Raw genomic sequence first — 20,113 nt, 5'->3', positions numbered from 1 at the left:
AGACAATACTCCCTAGTGATTGTTTAAATTTTAGAACACAAGGCCCGTGATCTAAATTAATTTCTATGAACATTACATTATCAAGCTTTTGAGAGTTCATAAAGATAAGCATGTTAAAACTATGCAAGTCTATGACTATATACTGTATGGAAGGATGATTGTTTGTACGACTAATTATTATTAAAAATAATCAGGATGATTTTTTAGATGATATTTAAATCGCTGTTATACATTTAAAGTTATATAAAAACATCATTTTGATAAATAAATGCATAAAATGTGAGTCAAGCTGTTTCTCTGATCATTTCAATCGATGCCCCAATAGTGCGAAAATGGAGTTAAATCCATGTTAAAACATATAGTTGCCTAGGATCTTTTGTAAACAATTTGACAACTTCTTTTAAGCAGGACACAGCAGACACAGTCCCTCTCCTCTGCTTGCTAGCAGGTGCTGTCCGCGACAGTGCAGTAGGGCAGTCCTTCTTCCAGTTGACATCTGAGTTTGGGATGCCCTACTTCTGCTCAGAAAATCTCAGGGCAGGATGCTGTTGGTGGCCAGTGGCTACCAGGTTCCCTCCCACCTGATGATCATGCACCATTTTGCCCACTTCCAATATGGCAGGGACCATTCTCCCAGCTCGTGGAGCTCCCTAGCCCAGCCAAGAGGGGTGGCTACCAAGGGAGCTACATGCCCCTGGAAAACCAGTTTGGCAACTGGCTTCCCCTTTCCTTTCCCTAGTGCCAGTCCGTCTGCCTGAACAATGGGCAGCCGCTCTCCTAAGTCTTACCATTTGCCCGTCAAAGGTAGTTTCTCCTTTAAAGCTTGCCTTTTGGGCCGACACCTGTGTGGCTTCCTGCAGGTGGGAGGTGAAATCTCCTTTCATAGCAGGCTCCCATTGTATCCTTCTTGTCGTTAGCATGTCTCCCCACGAGGGCAGAAAGCTGTCTCAGCGACAGGACCCAGTGAGCAACCACTATGGGCACAGGGGACTAAAGGCAACAAAGTGGCAACTTTGCTAAAGTTGTACAATGCAACGTGTTACATTAATTTCGACCTGAGAATCAAGTCAGGCTTAATGTAACAAGTTGTTTGATAACTTGGATTACTCACCGTCGCACCGTTCCAGAGTTTGCGTAGCTGAGGGGTCAGGGTGTAATTCTATACTCACCAATTAGGCGACCAAGCTTTTCCACAGTAAAAACAACAGTTTTATGTTTTTACTATCACAACATGTGAAATTACACATTCTGCCCGTTGCATATGTTGCACACTGCCTGAGGACTCAATAGGCCTGCCATACGGGGTGACGTACACATGTACAAGGGGGATGTCTGACTTTGCCATTACTTTAAACAGCAAAGTGGGCTAGCAGGTTAAACTGCTCTTCCAGCCTGAGAATGGCGGGCTAGGAGTCTTGTTTTACTAAGATCACACAACCAGTGCTGTATTAACTTGCATGCCCTGGGTGCCATTTACTCAGGATTTACAAGTAAGTTAGCTTAGCCATTTGGGTAAGAGCTAATTACATACCAGTTAAAGGATAAGGGTGCAGGCTCTAAGGTCTGGTTAACAGGCCTCAGTGTACTCTGAGTCAATAAACCAGCAGAATCAGTCCAAAAACTTGGGGGTGACCACACAAAAAGAGGCATTTTCTTTCAAGCGGTATTCTGGATACATTGTAGTTGATTGAGTAGCTTAGAAGGTTAGCCGATCTAGTAGGTGTTGACATAGTCAATCCTTGAGGATTGATGCTGTAGGCCTGTGTTTAAGAGACATTACTTTCAAGCATTTCCTCAATAATTTAAGCTGATACAATAGGATATCATTGAATTGAACTGCTCTTCATGTGATAGTTATTTATCTAGCTTAAAGCTCAGACAATTAAGCACCTACAAGGGTTCAGGGGGGAAAGAAAGCCAAGATTATCAGGCCAGAAGTTAGCCATTCAAGAAGATACAGGAACACAATCAAAAGATCAGTCTTCTGGGTTCAGTTTGAGCTTATTATGTCTCATGCATAACTGAACGGCAGAGAAACAGGGGTTAAAATGATTGAGTTTCTTTCACAGGATGATTAAGCTAAAACACAGCTGTGTCATCTGCATAAGACATCAAGACACATACAAACTAAGCCAAAAGGAACGAATCAAGAAATTTAAAGGAAGTGCATAATATTAAACAAAATAGGAGACAATGATGAGCCCTGCTCTCTGGAACCCCATGAGTGACCTTTCTCTTCTTGGATACTCAACGGAGGAGACATTCCTTCTGCACACTACACAACAGCTCCCTGTCTAGTGTTTTTGAAGCCTGTATGTACCTGAAGAATTGCAAATGTATAATAATCCTGACTTATAAAGTGCGTACATACCAACCCCTAATGTTTCAAGGTGCTGGGGGCCATCTGGAAGATTAAGTGAGCTACTGCCCGGAGTCGCATGATGCTGAGCTGCAGCCGGCGATCAAACTGTGATCCCCGCACTCCGGAGTCAGTCGCTGTGGCCGCTGTGCCACACCTCTACCTATGTGCATGGTTAAACTCCCCCTTCAAATCTGAGAATGTTTTGATGCCAGCTGACCATCTCCCACATATACCAAATGCGATATACCTATAGTATCCCATCTTTTAAATCATTATAGTTGCTGCAGGTTGCGGTGTAAAACCGAGCCCCACAATGACATTTCTAACATTAGGACATTCTGTCGATCTGTTCGCTTAAATGCCACATTCACCACTTCTCTGGTGCCGCCTGGCATAGTTGTCAGAATACTTACATCCTTTAAATGAAGCACTGAGATCAATTAATCAATCAATCAAATAATTTTTAAAGCGCACTACATACCCGCAAGGGTTTCAAGGCGCTGAGGGTGCTGTTGCTACTGGTCGAACAGCCAGGTCTTGAGTTGTCTCCTGAAGGTTAGAAGGTCTTCGGTTTGTCTTAGGATGAGGGGGAGGGTGTTCCAGGTCTTGGCGGCGCGGTGGGAGAAGGATCTGCCTCCGGCTGTGGTTCTACGGATGCATTGGACGGTAGCCAGGGAGAGATCTGCGGAGCGGAGTTTCCTATTGGGTACGTAGAAGGAGAGTCGACTGTTGAGATAAGCTGGGCCGGTCTTGTGGAGTGCCTTGTGTGCAGGGAGCCAGTGCAGGTTCCTCAGGTGGGGGGTGAGGTGGTCGCGGCAAGTCGAGGATCAGGCGTGCAGAGGCATTCTGGATTCTTTGCAGTCTGTTGATGAGCTTGGTCGGGGCTCCGGCGTAGAGGGCATTTCCGTAGTCGAGTCTGCTGCTGACAAGGGAATGGGTGAATGTTTTCCTTGTGTCTGTCGGGATCCATCTGTAGATCTTGCGGAGCATACGGAGGGTGTTGAAGCAGGTGGAGGAGACAGCGTTGACTTGTTTGGTCATGGTGAGTTTCGAGTCGAGGATGACTCCCAGGTTGCGTGCGTGATGATGGGTGCGGGGGGTGTCCCCAGCAACGCGGGCCACCAGGAGTCGTCCCATGCTGAGGGGTTGGGCCCGAGGATGAGGATCTCCGTCTTGTCTGTGTTCAGCTTGAGGCGGCTATTCTCCATCCAGTCGGCGACGGCCTTCATTCCCTGGTGGAGGTTGGATTTGGTGGTGAGGGGGTCCTTGGTGAGGGAGAGGATCAGTTGCATGTCGTCGGCGTAGGAGATTATGTTGAGGTCGTGATGTCGGGCGATGCGTGCGAGAGGCGCCATGTAGCCGTTGAACAGCGTTGGGCTGAGGGAGCATCCCTGCGGGACGCTGCAGATGATCTCGGAGGCTTCGGAACGGGGGAGGCAGACTCTCTGGGTTCTGCCGGAGAGGAAGGAGGAGGTCCAGTCCAGGGCCATGTCTCAGATCCCTGCGTCGTGGAGTCGTGTGCGTAGTGTGCGGTGGCAGACGGTGTCGAAGGCGGCGGAGAGGTCCAGAAGGATGAGGGCCACCGTCTCGCCGTTGTCCAGTAGGATCCTGATGTCGTCTGTGGCGGCGATGAGGGCGGTCTCGGTGCTGTGGTTGCTGCGGAATCCTGACTGGGAGGGGTCCAGGATGCTGTCGTCTTCGAGGTAGCGGGTGAGCTGGATGTTGACTATCTTCTCGATGACCTTAGCTGGGAACGGAAGCAGGGAGATGGGCCGGAAGTTTTTGAGTTCGCTCGGGTCCGCCTTGGGTTTCTTCAGTAGGGCGTTGATCTCGGATTATTTCCAGCTCTCAGGGAAGGTCGCGGTCTCGAAGGAGAGGTTGATCATGTTGCGCAGGTAGGGTGCGATGGCGCTGCCTACTTTATTGAAGATGTGGTGTGGAACAGGGTCAGACGACGAGCCGGAGTGGATTGTGCCCACGGTCTTGATTGTGTCTTCGATGCTCACGTTGGCCCAGGTTGTTAGGGGGTCGTGGTCGGTGGGGTGTGGTGGGTCCGGCGTGTTGGGGCCTGTTAGGGTCGTCCGGGGGTTGAAGCTGCCGTGGATGTCGGCGATCTTGCGGTGGAAGAAGGTGGCGAGGGAGTCGCACAGGGCTTGCGACGGCAGGAGGTCGTTGGGGGAGCTGGGGTTGGAGAGTTCCTTCACGACGTTGAAGAGCTCCTTGCTGTTGTGTGCGTTGTTGTCGAGGCAGTCTTTGAAGGAGGTCCTCTTGGCGGTTCTGATGAGGTGGTGGTGGTTGCGGATGGCGTCTTTGTGGGCTGCGCGGCTGCCCGGCGACTTCTCGCTGTGCCATATGTTCTCCAACTTCCGGCATGTGCGCTTTGACGCTAGTTGGCTCTTTTGCTGGTGTCTCTGAGGGTTTGTTTTTTCAGCGGGGCTAAGGTGTTGGCGCAGTCGTCCATCCATCGTCTGAGGGTGCGCACACCATCGTCGGGGTTGGAGGGGTTGGTCGGTGGGTTGAGTGCGAGGTTTGTCTGTAGTTGTACTTCGTGATTTTGCCCCAGCAGCAGCGGGGGATCTGTAGGGTGCGGTGATGTGCGACGGGTTTCCGGAAGGTGAAGTGGATGCAGTGGTGGTCGGTCAAGGTGGGTTCGGAGATGTGGCTGAAGGAGACGTGGGGGCTTGAGGAGAAGATGGCATTGACGTCGTGACGAACTGTTCCAGTCCGAGGTTGGCGAGGTTGTCTATCAGGGTGGAGGAGTTGCTGTCATTGTTCTCCAGATGGAAGTTCAGGTCTCCGAGGAGGATGTAGTCGGTGGAGGTCAGTGCGTGCGTGCTGATGAAGTCGGCGATGGCGTCGCAGAATTGTGGTCGGGGTCCGGGTGGTCTGTTGACGAGGGTGCCTCTTAGGGTGGTCTTGGGGTCCATGTGGATCTGGAAGTGCATGTGTTCGGCGGTGCTGAGAGTGTCGTCGGTGTTTGTTGAGACCCTGATGGTCTTCTTGTGGACGATGGCGATTCCTCCTCCGACTCCGTTGGTATGGTCTCTGCTGGAGATCTTGTATCCATCGGGGATGACTATGGCGATGTCTGGAGAGGAGGCTTCGTTCATCCAGGTCTCGGTCAGGAAGGCGACGTCTGGTGATGCGGTGTCGAGTAGGTCCCAGAGCTCGACGCCGTGTTTGCGTACGGAGCGAGTGTTGATCAGGATGCATCGGAGCTGGTTGTGTTCTGTCGTGGCGGGTGTCTCTGCGTCTTCGATGCAGGAGAAGCTGCAGTTCTGGCAGGCGAATGGACCGTGGGTGCGCTTCGGGGTGGCCCTGCAGCAGGTGAGGGTCCGTCCTGGGTTGAGAGCGATGAAGGTGCTGGTGTCGTATTGGAGGCGGTCTTCATGGCTGGTGCGGGGGCCAGGGGTTCTGGTGCTGGGCGCGGTCCAGGCGCGGACGGGCGCAGACGAGCTTGTCTTAGGCGCGCCAGTGGCCGCCATTTTAAGGGGAGGTGGGAGGGAGGAGCAGCTGGGAGGCGGGTGGCAGGGGAGAGCGAATGGGCGTGGGGCTGCAGGGGATGCAGCGGCGGGAACGGGAGCGGCGAGGGGGGCGAGCAGGCACAACAGGGGCCACAGAAGGCAAAATGGGCAGCGGGGCACAGAGGGAACAAGGGCACACCAGAGAACGGGGAACTAAAGGCAAAATGGGCAGCGGGGCACAGAGGGAACAAGGGCACACTGTGAGAAAGTGCCATCTTTCTTGCATGGTATGCCCCCACTTTTTGCTAAATTGCTGAATGTACTTTGACTGAGTGTACCATGGACTCCTGCCAATCAGGTGCCCAGGGCCTATGTTCCTTCCCTAAAAACACATAACCCAAATAGGCAATCCCTGGCCACATGTCAGCCCCTGGTAAATGGTACCCTCGGTACCCAGGGCCTTGTGACCAGGGAAGGCCTCTAAGGGCTGCAGCACTCATTGTGCCACCCTTAGAGGCCCTGTACCCTTACACACACACACTGCCTTTGCAGGCTGAGTGTCTGGGTGCAAGACAAAGCAAAGAGTCGACATGGCACACATCCCTATGTGCCATGCCCATCACCTACACTGCCATGGCATACATCAGCCACCCCTCTAGCTGGATGCCCTATGCCAATGGTGTGGGAGCAGGAGCCCTGTGCCCCTACAGTACCCAGGTCCATTCCTGGGCTCTGTAAGTGCAGTGCTGCCCTTTAAGAGTACATGGTGCTGGGAGCTCGTCAAACACGAACTCCACAGCACCATAAAGGCAGCACTGAAGACTGAGAAGTTTGGTATCAAACTTCTCAGCACATTAAACCCACACTGATGCCAGTGTGGGATTTAATGTGCCAAGCACCCTAGAGGGCATCTTCGAGATGCCCCCTAAAACCTAACCTACAATCCACGTCTGTGCTGAGGCTGCCTAGGCTGCCACACACCAGACATGTTGCTGGACCCCTGGGTAGGAGAGCCCCTGCTCTCCTGGGCCTGCAACAATGCACATCCTGGGCGAGGTGCTAAATCTCCTCCCCCCCGGATGGGCAGGGGGAAGCTTCAAAGGCATGCCGCCTCTGTGAGTTTCCCCAGGCCACTGCAACCCCCCAATCTGGCGGGAAGCTTGGCCGGAAACACCAAATAAGGACAAGGAATGTGCCAGCCTGCCAACCCCACCCCTCAGGTGGGGGAGGCGAGGTGAAGCACATCCCCGGGCTCTCGCCATCTTGAAGATGGGAAGCCCTACCCAATCAGGATTAGGCTACTGCCCCCCTCCCACAGGAGAGAGGCAGGATAGGGGGTGTACCCACCCCAGGACAGGGACCCATTGGTCCCTGCCCTTCACCTACCTGTAACGCCCCTAAATCTAGTATTTAGGGGCACCCTGAACCTTCCTTCCCCAGATTCCAGATTCAAAATTACAAGAAGAGCAAGAAGAAAGAAGACCTGCCCTGCAGCTGCTGAAAAGAGGAAGACACCAACTGCTTTGGCCCCAGCCCTACCGGCCTGTCGACCCTCGAACCTGCTCCTGCTCCAACCCGGCATCTCTTGTGGCCAGCAACCTCACAAACCCCGGAGGACCTGGCTACCTTTTGGCTCTAAGCCCCTGGGACTCCCATGAGTAGGGGCTCTACTCAAAACCTGTTTCTAATCCCTGGCAGCAGCCCGGAACCGCGAAACCAGCACACTCTGCACCAGCCAAGCCTGGCCAGTGCCGGAGTGAACAAAGACCTCGAGGACGACCCCACGGCGACTGTGACCTCGAGTCCGGCACCCAAGGACCTCCCTCGACCCTCCTGAAGAAGCCTGCAGCCTCAGAACAAGGTGCCCCCCCTACCGCGATCAACAGACAAGTCAATTGCATATTGCAAAAGTATTTATACAAAGCATCTCATTCTGAGAAAGTATATTTTAATACCTATTGTTGGTTCTAAAATAAAACAAGCATATATTTTTTATATATAAACCATTGGCCTAGAGTTCAGTTATTGAGTGTGTGAGACTATTAGCTGACTGAGTGTGTACAACAAATGCTTTACACTGTCCTCTGATGTTGCCTTACTGCTCGACCAAGCTACCACTTTAGAGAGTAAGGTTATATCTAACTTTAGCCTCTGCCAAACCCTTGGGGACTGTGGACTCTGTACACCCTGTACCTATTAAGGAACAGTATATACAGAGCCACTTTCTCACACACACAAGAGAACGGGGGACAAAAGGCAAAATGGGCAGCGGGGCACAGAGGGAACAAGGGCACACACGAGAACGGGGGACAAAAGGCAAAATGGGCGGCGGGGCGCAAAAGGGCACTCAGAGAGCGCAGGTGGAGCTGCAGCGGGGGGAGCAACCTACCTGGCAAGGTGAAGGTTCGCTCTCCTCACCGCGCAGCGGCCGCCATTTTAAGGGGAGGTGAAAGGGAGGAGCAGCTGAGAGGCGGGCGGCAGGGAGCAGCGAATGGGCGCGGGGGTGGGGCCGCAGGGGATGCAGCGGTGGGAGCGGGAGCAGCGAGGGGGGCGAGCAGGCACAACAGGGGGCACAGAAGGCAAACATGGGCAGCGGGGCACAGAGGGAACAAGGGCACACAAGAGAACGGGGAACAAAAGGCAAAATGGGCAGCGGGGCACAGAGGGAATAAGGGCATACAAGAGAACAGGGGACAAAATGCAAAATGGGCAGCGGGGCACAGAAGGAGCAAAAGGAGCAAAAGGGCTCTCAGAGAGCGCAGGTGGAGCTGCAGCGGGGGGGGGGGGTGACCTACCTGGCAAGGTCAAGGGTCGCTCTCTGGCTCAAAGCTTGTTGATCAGTGTTCAAGGATTACCCCTACTGGACGGCAAACAGCCAGCCATTAACTACAACTAGCTGGGAGGCCTGGTAATATCTACGTATAAACAGCAAAGCAATGTGAGCTACCCAAAAATAACTGAATTATGCCGCTAACAATATATCTGTTCCACATGCTTGCTGAAATCAAATGCAGGTCTTATTTCTAAATGTATCAATTAGAATGCAGGTTAAAACTGGGAGTAAATTCTCCTCACTGCAGTCAATATTCAACGTCAGAAGCCTTTGTTTTACATTTATTTGTTGCAAAGTCGAATTAATTATAGTAGTACTCTAGCTTTATGACTTCATGCAAATGTCCAGCCCTGCTTTCCAAGTGCTTCAAAGCACCCCTCTAAGAACTGTTTTCATGGAGAAAAAGAATAAATATGGGGACAGGCAGACTTAATAGGCATACCCTATTCCACATGCTAAAGGCTGCATCCGTCTCACTGATGTCTACAATTGTTTCTACAATTTTCAGTGAAATAACCCATGACGGGTTTAGAGTTTCTAAGTGCTCTATGGCTTCTGATGTTTCAACAATCCTAGTTCTCTACATAATGCATGAGTTTTTACAGGTGCCAGCAACCTCATAATGGACAGGGTGGATTCAAAGGATTGGTCCATGTTGGTGCATTTAAGTCCCACTCACCTTCACAGTCCAGGTCTCTAAAAACATTTCCAGGGCCCTTTAAAATCAATTGTCCCAATGGATCTACATGACCTGTTCTAGACAGAAATCTGAGCACATAAATATGTAGAATGTATAGACATGCAGAGACCACTTCACATACCAGGTGGCAGGAGGGCAGAATAAAAACTACTTATCCTACGCCACACATTTTTAAATTGGTCTAACTGTGAAACTGCAACTAGTAGAAGAGTTCCATTCATCTGTCCTCACACAGGAACGGTGGTTGAGGTGATAGAGAGAAACTCATCCATAAAACAAAAAAGCAGATGGATTACCCACATAAGAATGGTTTTCATAAGGAACATGTACGGGTTGTTTCCCCAAGTGTTTGATCGAGATTTTTATATTGTAGCTTCAACAGTACGTGGGTGATAAAGAGGATGCATAACTCTACATATGGGCTTTTGCAAAATTAACTGGGGTTAATAAACTCTGGCGATGCAAACCTCCTACAGGCTGACACGCTCTTATGTTCACAGAGTATCTCACCTCTGCCAACTGGAGTACGACCGTGTGATCCATGTTGAGTTCTGCTGGCACAGACTGGATCAGGTATGTTCCGCCTACTGGAATAATTCCAAATCCATTTCCTAGAACTTTCAGCTTTTTAATTGCCCGGATGAGATCATCTCTGAACAAGGACAGAAGGGTGAAGAAAAAAATGGATAACCAAAGTGTGGGTTGCAGGTCCTGCATACGTCAAATGAAGATGCAGGAAATCAAGCCAAGAGCAGACATCAATAAACTAATATGATACTCACTGGCTAACGTCCTGAGCAAACTTTCCTCGGCCTTTCAACACCTGCTGATGGAGCTCCTGTAGAGTTATGAGACCTGTGCGAGTAAGGAAATAATGTAAGAATAAAAGAAAAATTTGTGAAGAAAGAGTAATCAAACTTGTTTTTTTTAAGTGAAATGATCATCACAATGTCACTTTTTCTGTACAACCATTTTAATTCATAAGAGCAACCCTTGTTGCTAGTTGGTTACGGAATATGGAAATGTAACTCCAAACCTCTCCACATATTGGCATTGGAGGCTGCACTGCTTGTACTGTACCGTTAATATAATCTCAGGCACATCTTGCAAAAGACTTGCCAGAGCAAGGTTCAGCATAATAGGAAAGTAACAGTATGCACAGAAATAAGCAAATGTATCAGATGTGTAAGCGATGGTGTGGCACTTGTTTACATGCTGCACTTTAATTTTTGAGCAGGTCTGTAATTTGAAACAAAATTAGCCTTAAAGAATGATAACTTTGTGAAGTTTTATTTTTCAAATTCAGAATGTGAATATCAGTTTTAGCACCCCCTATAAGGTTCTTTTTTGACACCGCAGGGAACAAAACGTGTCCATGTCACAAAGTCAACAGAGTTGCGGATGGATGGGGGTTTGAGAGGAGTTAGGCATGAGAGGTTTATTACTGCTAGAGGTGCTTCTGAATGCCTTTGTCTTCACAAATATGCACAGTCATACACCTGAAGGCCTCTGTATCCAGAGGAGATGCTCACAAACTGAGCATGGGGGGCATAGGGGGATAGTAGATACTAAGAAATGGATACACTTGTAGTGTTAAAAAAAACTGCTGTTGGCTATGCATTGGTCTATCTTTACATGAACCCTACTGGTGGACAAGTTAAGACTGAGAATGCATTGTAACCTTAAACAATGCTTCTATTTGAGAAATGATGGTCTGCAACACCGAGGCAGGCAAAAGTAAGTAGTTAACAAGCGTTGCGTTGTGATTGTTCCAGAAAATAAATAAAAAGTAAAGCTTCCTCGAGAGACTGTTAGAAGGGAACCCCTTCCAATCCTTCTAACTCAAACAAATATTTAATCGCGAGAAATACCTAAAATGCCACACTGCTCACAGTCTTAACGTTTCCTTCAGTAGATTTCCCATTTAATATAAAATCTCCAGACATCAGACAATTGGGAAAATATTCATGTCAAAAATAGGATGTGCCGTAATAGCTAAGCTCAGGAAGCTATCAGGTGCCACTGGATGTGTTCACATGTCCTCCCTCCCACACTTCAGACACTTCACCATTCCAGATGGGGCTCGCGCACAACTGTGAAGTCTGCAGTACACACCATTTGAAGCATAAAGATAGCACAAATGGCTTTGGACATAAACATCGCTCAAATTCAGTTGAGAAATAGGTTCTTTCCACCACTCAACCATCTTCCCCAACTCTAATTAAAGAAGTGCCACTACATGGAACACCTCCAGGAACATATATAATCAACCAGGTTTATTCCTTCCCATCAGGTTCTAAACCTAAAGAAAGAGCCTCTTGAAGAGGCAATGGCCAGGTTATTGCCTACATAGCCCAACCACCGCTGGTTTCCAACACTCCTTGCAAGAACACAGGTTTTTAGCACATATCTGCACTGGTCCCCCTGGCTTTCGCTTCGCTTCAGCCTCGAGTAAACCATGGCTTCCCAAACCATAGGCGCTTCTCTCTATTCTTTGCTTGCACGTTCTTTGATTTATTTACTCTCTCTAAACACATGACACTCTATTGGTAGCAACGTTAAGCAGGAAACTCATATTGAATAGGAGAGTAAGACACAGAAAATAAACTATGCCAACCCTGAGCTATACATTCTAAGCTGAAAATCTTGTCATTTAAATATTGGTTAACCAGCACAGGTAATTCTAATGGATACTTCTAACTGCATAGTGCACCTCAATGCACCCTAAGGCAATCCAGGACTGCAAGGCTAGCTGTATATCATGAGCATCGAAGGAAGTCGCTCAAGGACACGTAATAATTACTGCTCCCAAGGTCCATCTGTTACATGTTGTAGTCACACTCCACATCTTTGGGTAGGTCTAAATCCCAAAAGAAATACAAGAAGTCCAAGCAGGGGAGCGTGGCTGCACGGCGAAGAGAGATGGCTGCCGCTTAGCGAAGCTCCGTGACTCCCATCTCTCCCCCGCATATCCGGCACATCCATCCGCTACCCTGAAAGGAAATTTAGCTATCGGAAGACGCCCGGTACATTCTCCTGTGACAGCGAACTCTGTCGATCGCCCCGGGGCCTAGATAAGGGGGGACCCAGGGGGTGCAGGGCGCGAGCCAGGTCTCCCCCTGGGTGGCTTCGCACAATGGAGCGGCCACCCAGGTGTAGGCAAAGGGGGCAATCAGGGAGGCTCGCGAGGGAAGGTAATATATAGGCGGAAGAAGGGTGGGAAATCAGTGTGCCCGGGGAGCGGGGAGGAAGGGTTGCATTTGAATTTTGTCCGCTTTTGCCTACCGTAGGTCTGCGTAGGAGTTATGTCTTCCCAGGAGGCAGTGCGGGAGGCGGTCCGGGCGCTCTGCGAGGCCGGCAGAAGCGACCTCCTGAAGCCTGGTGTTGCCAGGAACGCGCACCACGGAAAGTCAGGAGTGGTGTCGCGAAGGCGGTGGCGGCCTGTTTGTCCCCGGGGCCTGCAACAGCTGAGGAGGTCGCGCTTGAGCCGGAGGTGGGGCTCGAACCGGCCCGGTTCGCGGGAGAAGAGGCGCAGGCCGGCCCTTCAGAGGAGGCGGCAGCCGAGGTGCAGGTACGTGCGCCCGCCCGCATTGTGCTGGCCGGGAGGCGCGCGAAGGTGGGAGGAAGGAGGGGGCGGTCCCTAGCGCCAGCCGGGCCTCGTGGGAGGAGCGCTGGAGGCAGGGCCGGCTCACAGACTGCAAATGTTAGGAGAGGAGGGCGGGCCCGGAGTTTTGATGGGCTGGATTGCCCCGGGTCGGTTCCTAAGCAAGCTACCCCCCCCCGGTTTCAGGTCCTGCGGGTTTTTTTATGGCAGAGCAACCCTCAATTGGTGCAGGTTAACGGGCAAAATTTCATTTTGAGCCCAGCACCGTCATTGCCCGGTATATTTTCTCATGAAGAGAGCATAGAGAACCCCTATGGGGGAAAGCCAGTGGTAGTGCCAATTAAGGGTGTGGTGGGGGCCCAGGGCACAGTTGGGTCAGGGGCAGGCCAAGCAGGTGGAGGCACAATGGGGCAGAGGAGTGCACAGGGAGGGGTGGGTTACAAGCAGTTGCCTGACAGATCCCCTCAAGTAGTTGGCGCATGCCCCCTTGATTCGCATGCAGATTTCAGCGGACAGGCAGCGGAGCAGGGCGCAGACTCAGTGCCAGGGCAAGAGCCACACGTGCACCATTTGGCAGGGCTTTCCCCAAAGGGGGCACAGGATTCCCGGGAGGGACAGTGGGTATGGGTGGGTAGGGAGGGTGCTCCGGGCACTAGTAGGAGTGGAAGTTTTGAGCACAGAGGGTTTGCAGCGGGAGAGAAGGAACAACATGGTTGGAGCGGCTTTCAGGAAGATATGCCGGTTTTAGCCACGCGGTTTGCGGCCGGCCAGCGCTCAAGACGGATGGAGCACGCTGCGGCTCTGTCTGGGGGGCCTACTGAGGGAGGGCAATCTGGAGCGGATTTCCTTTCCCAGCTGGGTCACCCCTCCGATATAAGGGCTGAACAGTGGCATTTGGGTTCTGGAAGAGGGGGTCTTTTGGATAAGATGGGGGACTGTGGGGCACCTTCTGGTGGTTTTGGTGATTTGGGGCGTCTGGATTTGGACAGTGATGAATTGGAGGAAGGCGAATTGAGAGACGGGGATGGTGACACGGGGGAAAAAGTGGGGAAATCTGTGAAGGGTAAGAGGGGTTTTTTGGGGCAACAAAATGTGCTTAGTTTTTTGCAGACGTCAAGTGCGGACAATGCAAAGGCACAGGATCCTGCAACTGTCAGTCACCCACAAGGAGACCGGCCATTCATCAACCCAAGAACAGCTCCTTTGCCTAAAGGTACGACGGGGTGGTGGTCGGTGTGGCAGCAAGGGGGTCACACGCCCAAAGCAACCAGGTCTATTGGCATTGGGAGTGATACAGTGGGGGACAAGGTATCGTCAGAGATGGGACAACATGGTGCATCACTGGGCGGGGGGAGGGATGGGGCTGCCCTCGTCCCTGCGTCACAGTCCTTTTCGGATCCGGGTAAGGGGCCCACGGATGCAGTGGAAGAGGATAAAAATATACACAAATTGCCTTACATGGGGATTGCGATGCCGTTGGGCTCGCATTTATCAGAAAAGACAAAAAGCAGGATTTGGCGTCATGAGTTTGTGGATGTTTTCAAATTGTTGCACCGTGACATTCAGGCAAAAGAGGGATCTAAAGAGGAAGAATGGGAGCTGGCTAGGCGTCCCAGAGTCCCTAAGACTATTGAGAATTGGTCTTCCGCATTTTTGATATACGCAAGTGTATATTGTGAAAAATATCCTGATAGGGCGGTAGCGATCTTCAAATACATGGATATTATTCGAAAGGCTCAGAGTTATTTTGGGGGTTTTGCATGGCTGTCATATGACGAAGAGTTTAGAGCTCGGCTGAGCGTGTCTCCTGACAGACCCTGGGGCGATGTGGATTCTGAGTTGTGGCTACAATGGATGGCGTCTTCTCAGCCGCCTGCTACTACGCACACGGCTAGTGGGTTGCCAATAGCTTATCGGCCCTTTCAATCTCGTCCCGCCCAGCCTGGGGCGGGGTTTGGAGGCAGAGGTCAGTCAATCAATTTTGGGGCCTGTTGGAATTTCAACAGGGGTTTCTGCAATAGGCAGTTTTGCCGATATAAACATGAGTGTTCCCAATGTGGCGGCAAACATCCCCTCACACAATGCTTCGCTGGCCAGAGGTTTGGTGATCAGGGCAGGGGGCAGCGGGGAAGAGGCAATGTTTTCCAGTTTGCAGGAAAAGGGTCCTACCCCAGTTAATTTTGAGGTATTGGCGAGATGGCTGGAGGAGTATCCAGATGCTGAGGCTGCCAGCAGACTCTTTTGGGGCTTCAGGGACGGTTTCAAAATAGGTTACCAAGGTCCGAGACAGAGTAGGTGGTCTGATAACTTGAAGTCTTCTAAAGAGTTTCCACAGGTGGTTCAGCAGAAGTTGCGGGAGGAAGTAGAGGCAGGTAGAGTCGCTGGTCCTTCTGTCCTATGCCAAATTTGATTGTTTCTCCGCTGGGGGTGGTACCCAAAAAGAAAGCAGGGGAGTACCGTTTGATACACCACCTGTCATGGCCTGAGGGTTCTTCCATTAATGATTTCATATCTCCCGTAGATTCATGCGTGGCATACACGTCAGTGGATGATGCTCTGCGCTTGATTAGATCGGCAGGGAGAGCGGCGCAATTGGCCAAGAGCGATATCCAGTCTGCTTTTAGGTTGCTACCCATTCATCCTTCCGATTTTGGACTCTTGGGTATGCAGGTACAAGGGGCTTTTTATGTAGATAGAATGCTCCCTATGGGCTGTTCTATCTCTTGTGCCCTGTTTGAAACGTTCAGCACGTTCTTGCAATGGCGTTTCACGCATGTTACTGGTCATGCCCTCATTTGTCATTATTTGGACGATTTTCTTTTCATTGGCGTTCAGGACACAGGTCAGTGTCAGGGTGCTCTGCATTCTTTTCAGATGATGGCACAAGAGCTGGGAGTGCCATTGGCCCCGGATAAGACAGAGGGGCCGAGTACAACAATGGTGTTCTTGGGTATTGAAATAGACACAGTGGCCATGGTCGCAAGGTTGCCAGCGGTAAAAGTTCAGGAGATCTCTGAATTTTTGACATCCGTGATTGAAGAGCGCAAGTTGGAGCTCAGGAAGGTGCAGAAACTTTCGGGCTATCTCAATTTTGCGTGCAGGGTGGTTCGGGCTGGGAGAACGTTTTGCAGGAGGTTGGGAATGTCCATGTCTGGGGCTTTTCTTCCTCATCACAGGGTGCGTATCTCAGCAGCTACTAGGGCTGATTTGGCGATATGGCTGACCTTCTTGGCAGACTTTAATGGTGTGTCTTTGTTTTTTTTTTTTTTTGAAACCGTTTATTACAGAATCCCAAAAATATACAAAGATGGGCCTACAACCTTCAGGCCGGCCGCTAGCAAACAGAAGGAGCATGTGATACAGACAATAGCACGCATGCTGCGGCAGAGGGAAATTCACAGGAGTTGGAAGAAGCGTTGGCAGCCACACCATCCGGACCCCACATAACGGTTTCTTTTTTATATAAATAACAACAAAAAACGAATCCACAAGGCAACCCACAATCGGAAACAGCAGCATGTGCTCCCCTAAGAGGGGGACCCCACCAATCCATAGGAGTATCGAGGGGGGGAAAAGGTCAGGACGGGGACTAAGTAGACTCATTGCCCAGAACCGGGAAGACAAACTGGCTAAGGGGACGGGGCCGGTGACGGATCGGGCAATAACGGCGGGGTACAGATTCCCCCACGGTAGGCGTTCCAGGGGCCCCATACTTTCACCCATGTCCCAGGCTTACCTCTCGCAACATACACCACCTTTTCCCGAAACATGCACCAATCCATGTTATCCTTCCACGCCGAGACGGTCGGCGACCTGTGGGAGCCCCACAGTTGAGCAATGTCACGTTTGGCCACCATATATCCCAGAGTCACCCACCACGTCTGCGGCACCGAATAGTCGGTTGGCTCCCACACATTCAGAAGACATCTCCTCGCCTCGGGCAGCAGCGGCACACGCGTGACTACCTGCAAAACCTCATGCACACCACGCCAGAATCGCGCCACATCCGGGCATTCCCACAAAATATGGAGAAAGGTCCCCAAAGAACCACACCCACGCTTACACAACCCGTTCACAGCATAGCCCATACACATCAGCCTCGGCCCCGTAACATAGACCCTATGGAGTATCTTGAGCTGGACGAAGCGAAGGCGGGCCGGTATGGCCACCTCTTTCGGGGAGGCCACCGCAGACACCCAGTCCTCGTCATCCAGCTCCAATCCATCGGCAACCCATGCCTCCCGAAGGCTAGTCAGCAGTCCCGAACGGTCATTAATAAGTTTTTTATAAATTAACGAAATCGTGCCGGCCGGTACATGCCCATCCAGCACTCTATCTTCCAGAGGGGAGTACTCCGGGATGGAGGCGACGTCCGGAAAGACGGAGCACAACGCATGACGAATCTGCAGATATCGAAAATACTCCCTGTCCTGCAGCTGGAATTCTGTCTCCAGCACATCGAACGTCTTGAATCCCCCCCTCGTCCAGAGATCGCCCACCCTGCTAATGCCTATCATGTCCCACTTCTCAAAGCCCTTCGAGGTCCACAGGGAGCCCAGCCGCTCAGATGCGTATAGTGGCGTCGCCCGGGTCAAGCGGTCCCTCCACCCCATCTCCGCATTAGCCGCGTGCCACACTCATACCATGACCCGCGTGGGGCCCGTCAGACGCGCATCGAGCGAGCTAGAGTAAAGCGCCCGATTATAATCACCACCGGGCAGTAACATCTTATCCATTTCAAAGGCAGGGTTTAGAGCGGGCCCGTACAGGCCGTGATTGATCGCAGCCAGCTGGGAGGCCCAATAATATCGCTTGATATCCGGGAGGGCAACCCCCCCATCGTACCAAGGGAGCGTCAGCTTCGCCAGGGCGATACGCGGTCTACCCTCCCAAAACAGTCGGCGCTGCAGACTCTCCACCTCGCGAAAGTAGCGCGCCGGGACGACGTCCATTGTGTTCTGTAAAGCGTACAGGAAACGTGGCAGCGACATCATCTTAAACAATGCCGCCCGGCAGAGCGGCGAGAGCGGCAAGCGCCTCCAACGTGCGACGTCCTCCTTCAGGCGATGGAGGGGGGGAAGCAAATTCTGACTATATCGGGCCTCCGCGTCCAGAGTAATGAAGACACCCAGGTACCTAAATCCCCGCGGGGCGATCTGGATAGGACAACCCCGCGGAAGGATAGGATCCTCCCCAGAGAGAACATACACACACGATTTAGCCCAGTTGATGACAAGGCCGGAGTTGAGGCCAAATGAGTGCAATACATCAACCAGTACTATCAGTGATTTACGTGGGGAAGCCAGGTACAGAAGTATGTCATCAGCGTATAGAGATACGCGGTCCTCATACTCAGGGGTCCAGCGGAGACCACGGATAGAAGGATGCCACCGCAGTCACTCCGCCAGGGGCTCCAAGGCAAGCGCAAAAAGGAGCGGTGATAACGGGCAGCCCTGCCGCGTGCCCCATGGTGTGTCTTTGTTTTTTGCGGATGAAGACATGATTTGGCAAGTGCAGATCTACTCTGATGCGTCTGGTGCGAAAGGCTTTGGTGTCTTTTGGGAAGGGCGTTGGTGCGCGGAAAGTTGGCCACGTCATTGGATGTTGCAAGGTCGTAGTATCGCTTTTCTAGAGTTTTTTCCCCTTTTGGTTGCATTGTATGTTTGGGGTGATGAGTTTCAGAATCGTTCAGTACTGTTTCACGTTGACAATCTGACGGTGGTTGAGTTGGTTAATAAACAGAAAGCCAGGGACTTGAGAGTGTTGCGCTTGCTGCGTGCTTTTATGCTAAAATGTTTACAGCTCAATGTTGTTTTTAAGGCGCGGCATATCCCGGGAGTGCAGACTCTCTGTCTCGTTTACAGTGGGCGAGATTTCGTAGAATGGCCCCTGGGGCGGAACACAGCAAGACTCCAATCCCGCAGTGTGTCTGGGAGTGGGGGGACTGAGACTGGTTGCCTTCGTAGAGAACTCAATAGCGGCTTCTACAAGACGGAGCTATCAGCAAGCATGGAGCGAGTTCTTGCGCTATGGTAAACTGTGTGCTAAGAATAGGTGGAGGATGGACGATGCTCAGTTGGTTCTCGGTTTTGTTTTGCACATGATAGACAAGGGTCTGGCCCATACCACCATTTCTGGCAAGTTGGCGGGGATTTCTTTTTACGGGCAGTTGTGGTGGGGGAGGGATCTGGTAAAGGGAGTTTTGGTGAAGAGGGTCCTCAGAGGTTTAAGTAGGGTGCAGGCGGGGACGAAACAGTTACGCAGGGCAGTGACTTATGATCTGCTGCGGAAAATGTTGTTGCAACTACCACTTTTATGTTACAATGAGTCTGAGTGTAGGCTGTTTAGGCTTTGTTTTCTATGGTTGTTTTTTGGGGCTTTCAGAGCTTCGGAACTTCTTGGGCTGCGTCATAGGCCAGGTATTCACAGTGAAGAGGTTTTTCTGGAGGAGCACAGATTGCGCCTTTGGTTGCGTTTTTCCAAGACTGATCAGCTGGGCAGGGGAAAATGGGTTTTCTTAAGCAGAAGTGAGGAGGGTTTCTTTTGTCCTGTGGGGGAATGGGAGATTTTCAAGGCCTCTAGTAGTTTTGCTACTGGGCACATATTTTGCCATGCCTCGGGACAACCGATTTCCGTGGCCCAGTTGCTGGCGGTGATGAGAAAGGTACTCCTTAGCCTGGGGGAAAACCCTTTCGGTTTTGGAACGCACTCTTTTCGCATTGGGGCAGCCACAGAGGCGGCCAGGTTGGGGTGGTCATGGGCAGACATACGCCGTATTGGGAGATGGAAGTCTAAATGTTGTGAAAAATATGTTAGAAAATTCTCTGTTTAGATCCTTGTTTTCTTTGGTTAATCATTGTTTTTCTATCTAGGTAAGGCGCCGGGGCCTGTAAGTTTGAAAAAGTCAACATGGATAGTAGGACACTCCTTCGTAAAATGGGCTGCAGTTTATGCTGAGCAACAGATTTGCGGGCGTTCCCTTGGACTGCAAAGTGCTAGCCACAAGGTGGTATGGAAAGGAGTAGGGGGAATGCGTTGGGAGGGGTTGTTTCCTGTGTTGGCCACAATGTGTCATGGAGGGGGACCACCGAATTTGCTCATTATTCATTTGGGGGAAAATGACCTGGTCAGCTTATCTGGGCTGACGCTA

General features: G+C 51.2%; 1 protein-coding gene across 4 annotated transcripts in view; it reads right to left on the bottom strand.

Annotated features, from left to right (window-relative positions):
- Positions 1 to 20,113, bottom strand: part of LOC146771117 (vacuolar-sorting protein SNF8) — a 334,422-nt gene that overhangs the window by 178,089 nt on the left and 136,220 nt on the right. For all 4 annotated transcript variants that reach the window (XM_085640346.1, XM_085640345.1, XM_085640347.1 and 1 more), the window contains 2 exons: positions 10,142 to 10,214; positions 9,870 to 10,011 (listed from right to left, as the gene is read on the bottom strand). In XM_085640346.1, coding sequence (XP_085496472.1) covers positions 9,870 to 10,011; positions 10,142 to 10,214 — 215 coding nt within the window. The remainder of the gene's footprint in view (positions 1 to 9,869; positions 10,012 to 10,141; positions 10,215 to 20,113) is intronic.

This window comes from Triturus cristatus, unplaced genomic scaffold, assembly GCF_964204655.1.
Source record: "Triturus cristatus unplaced genomic scaffold, aTriCri1.1 SCAFFOLD_189, whole genome shotgun sequence".
NCBI lineage: Eukaryota > Metazoa > Chordata > Amphibia > Caudata > Salamandridae > Triturus > Triturus cristatus.
The sequence above is the reverse complement of the archived record's forward strand: the minus strand, read 5'-3'. Positions and strand labels throughout refer to the sequence as shown.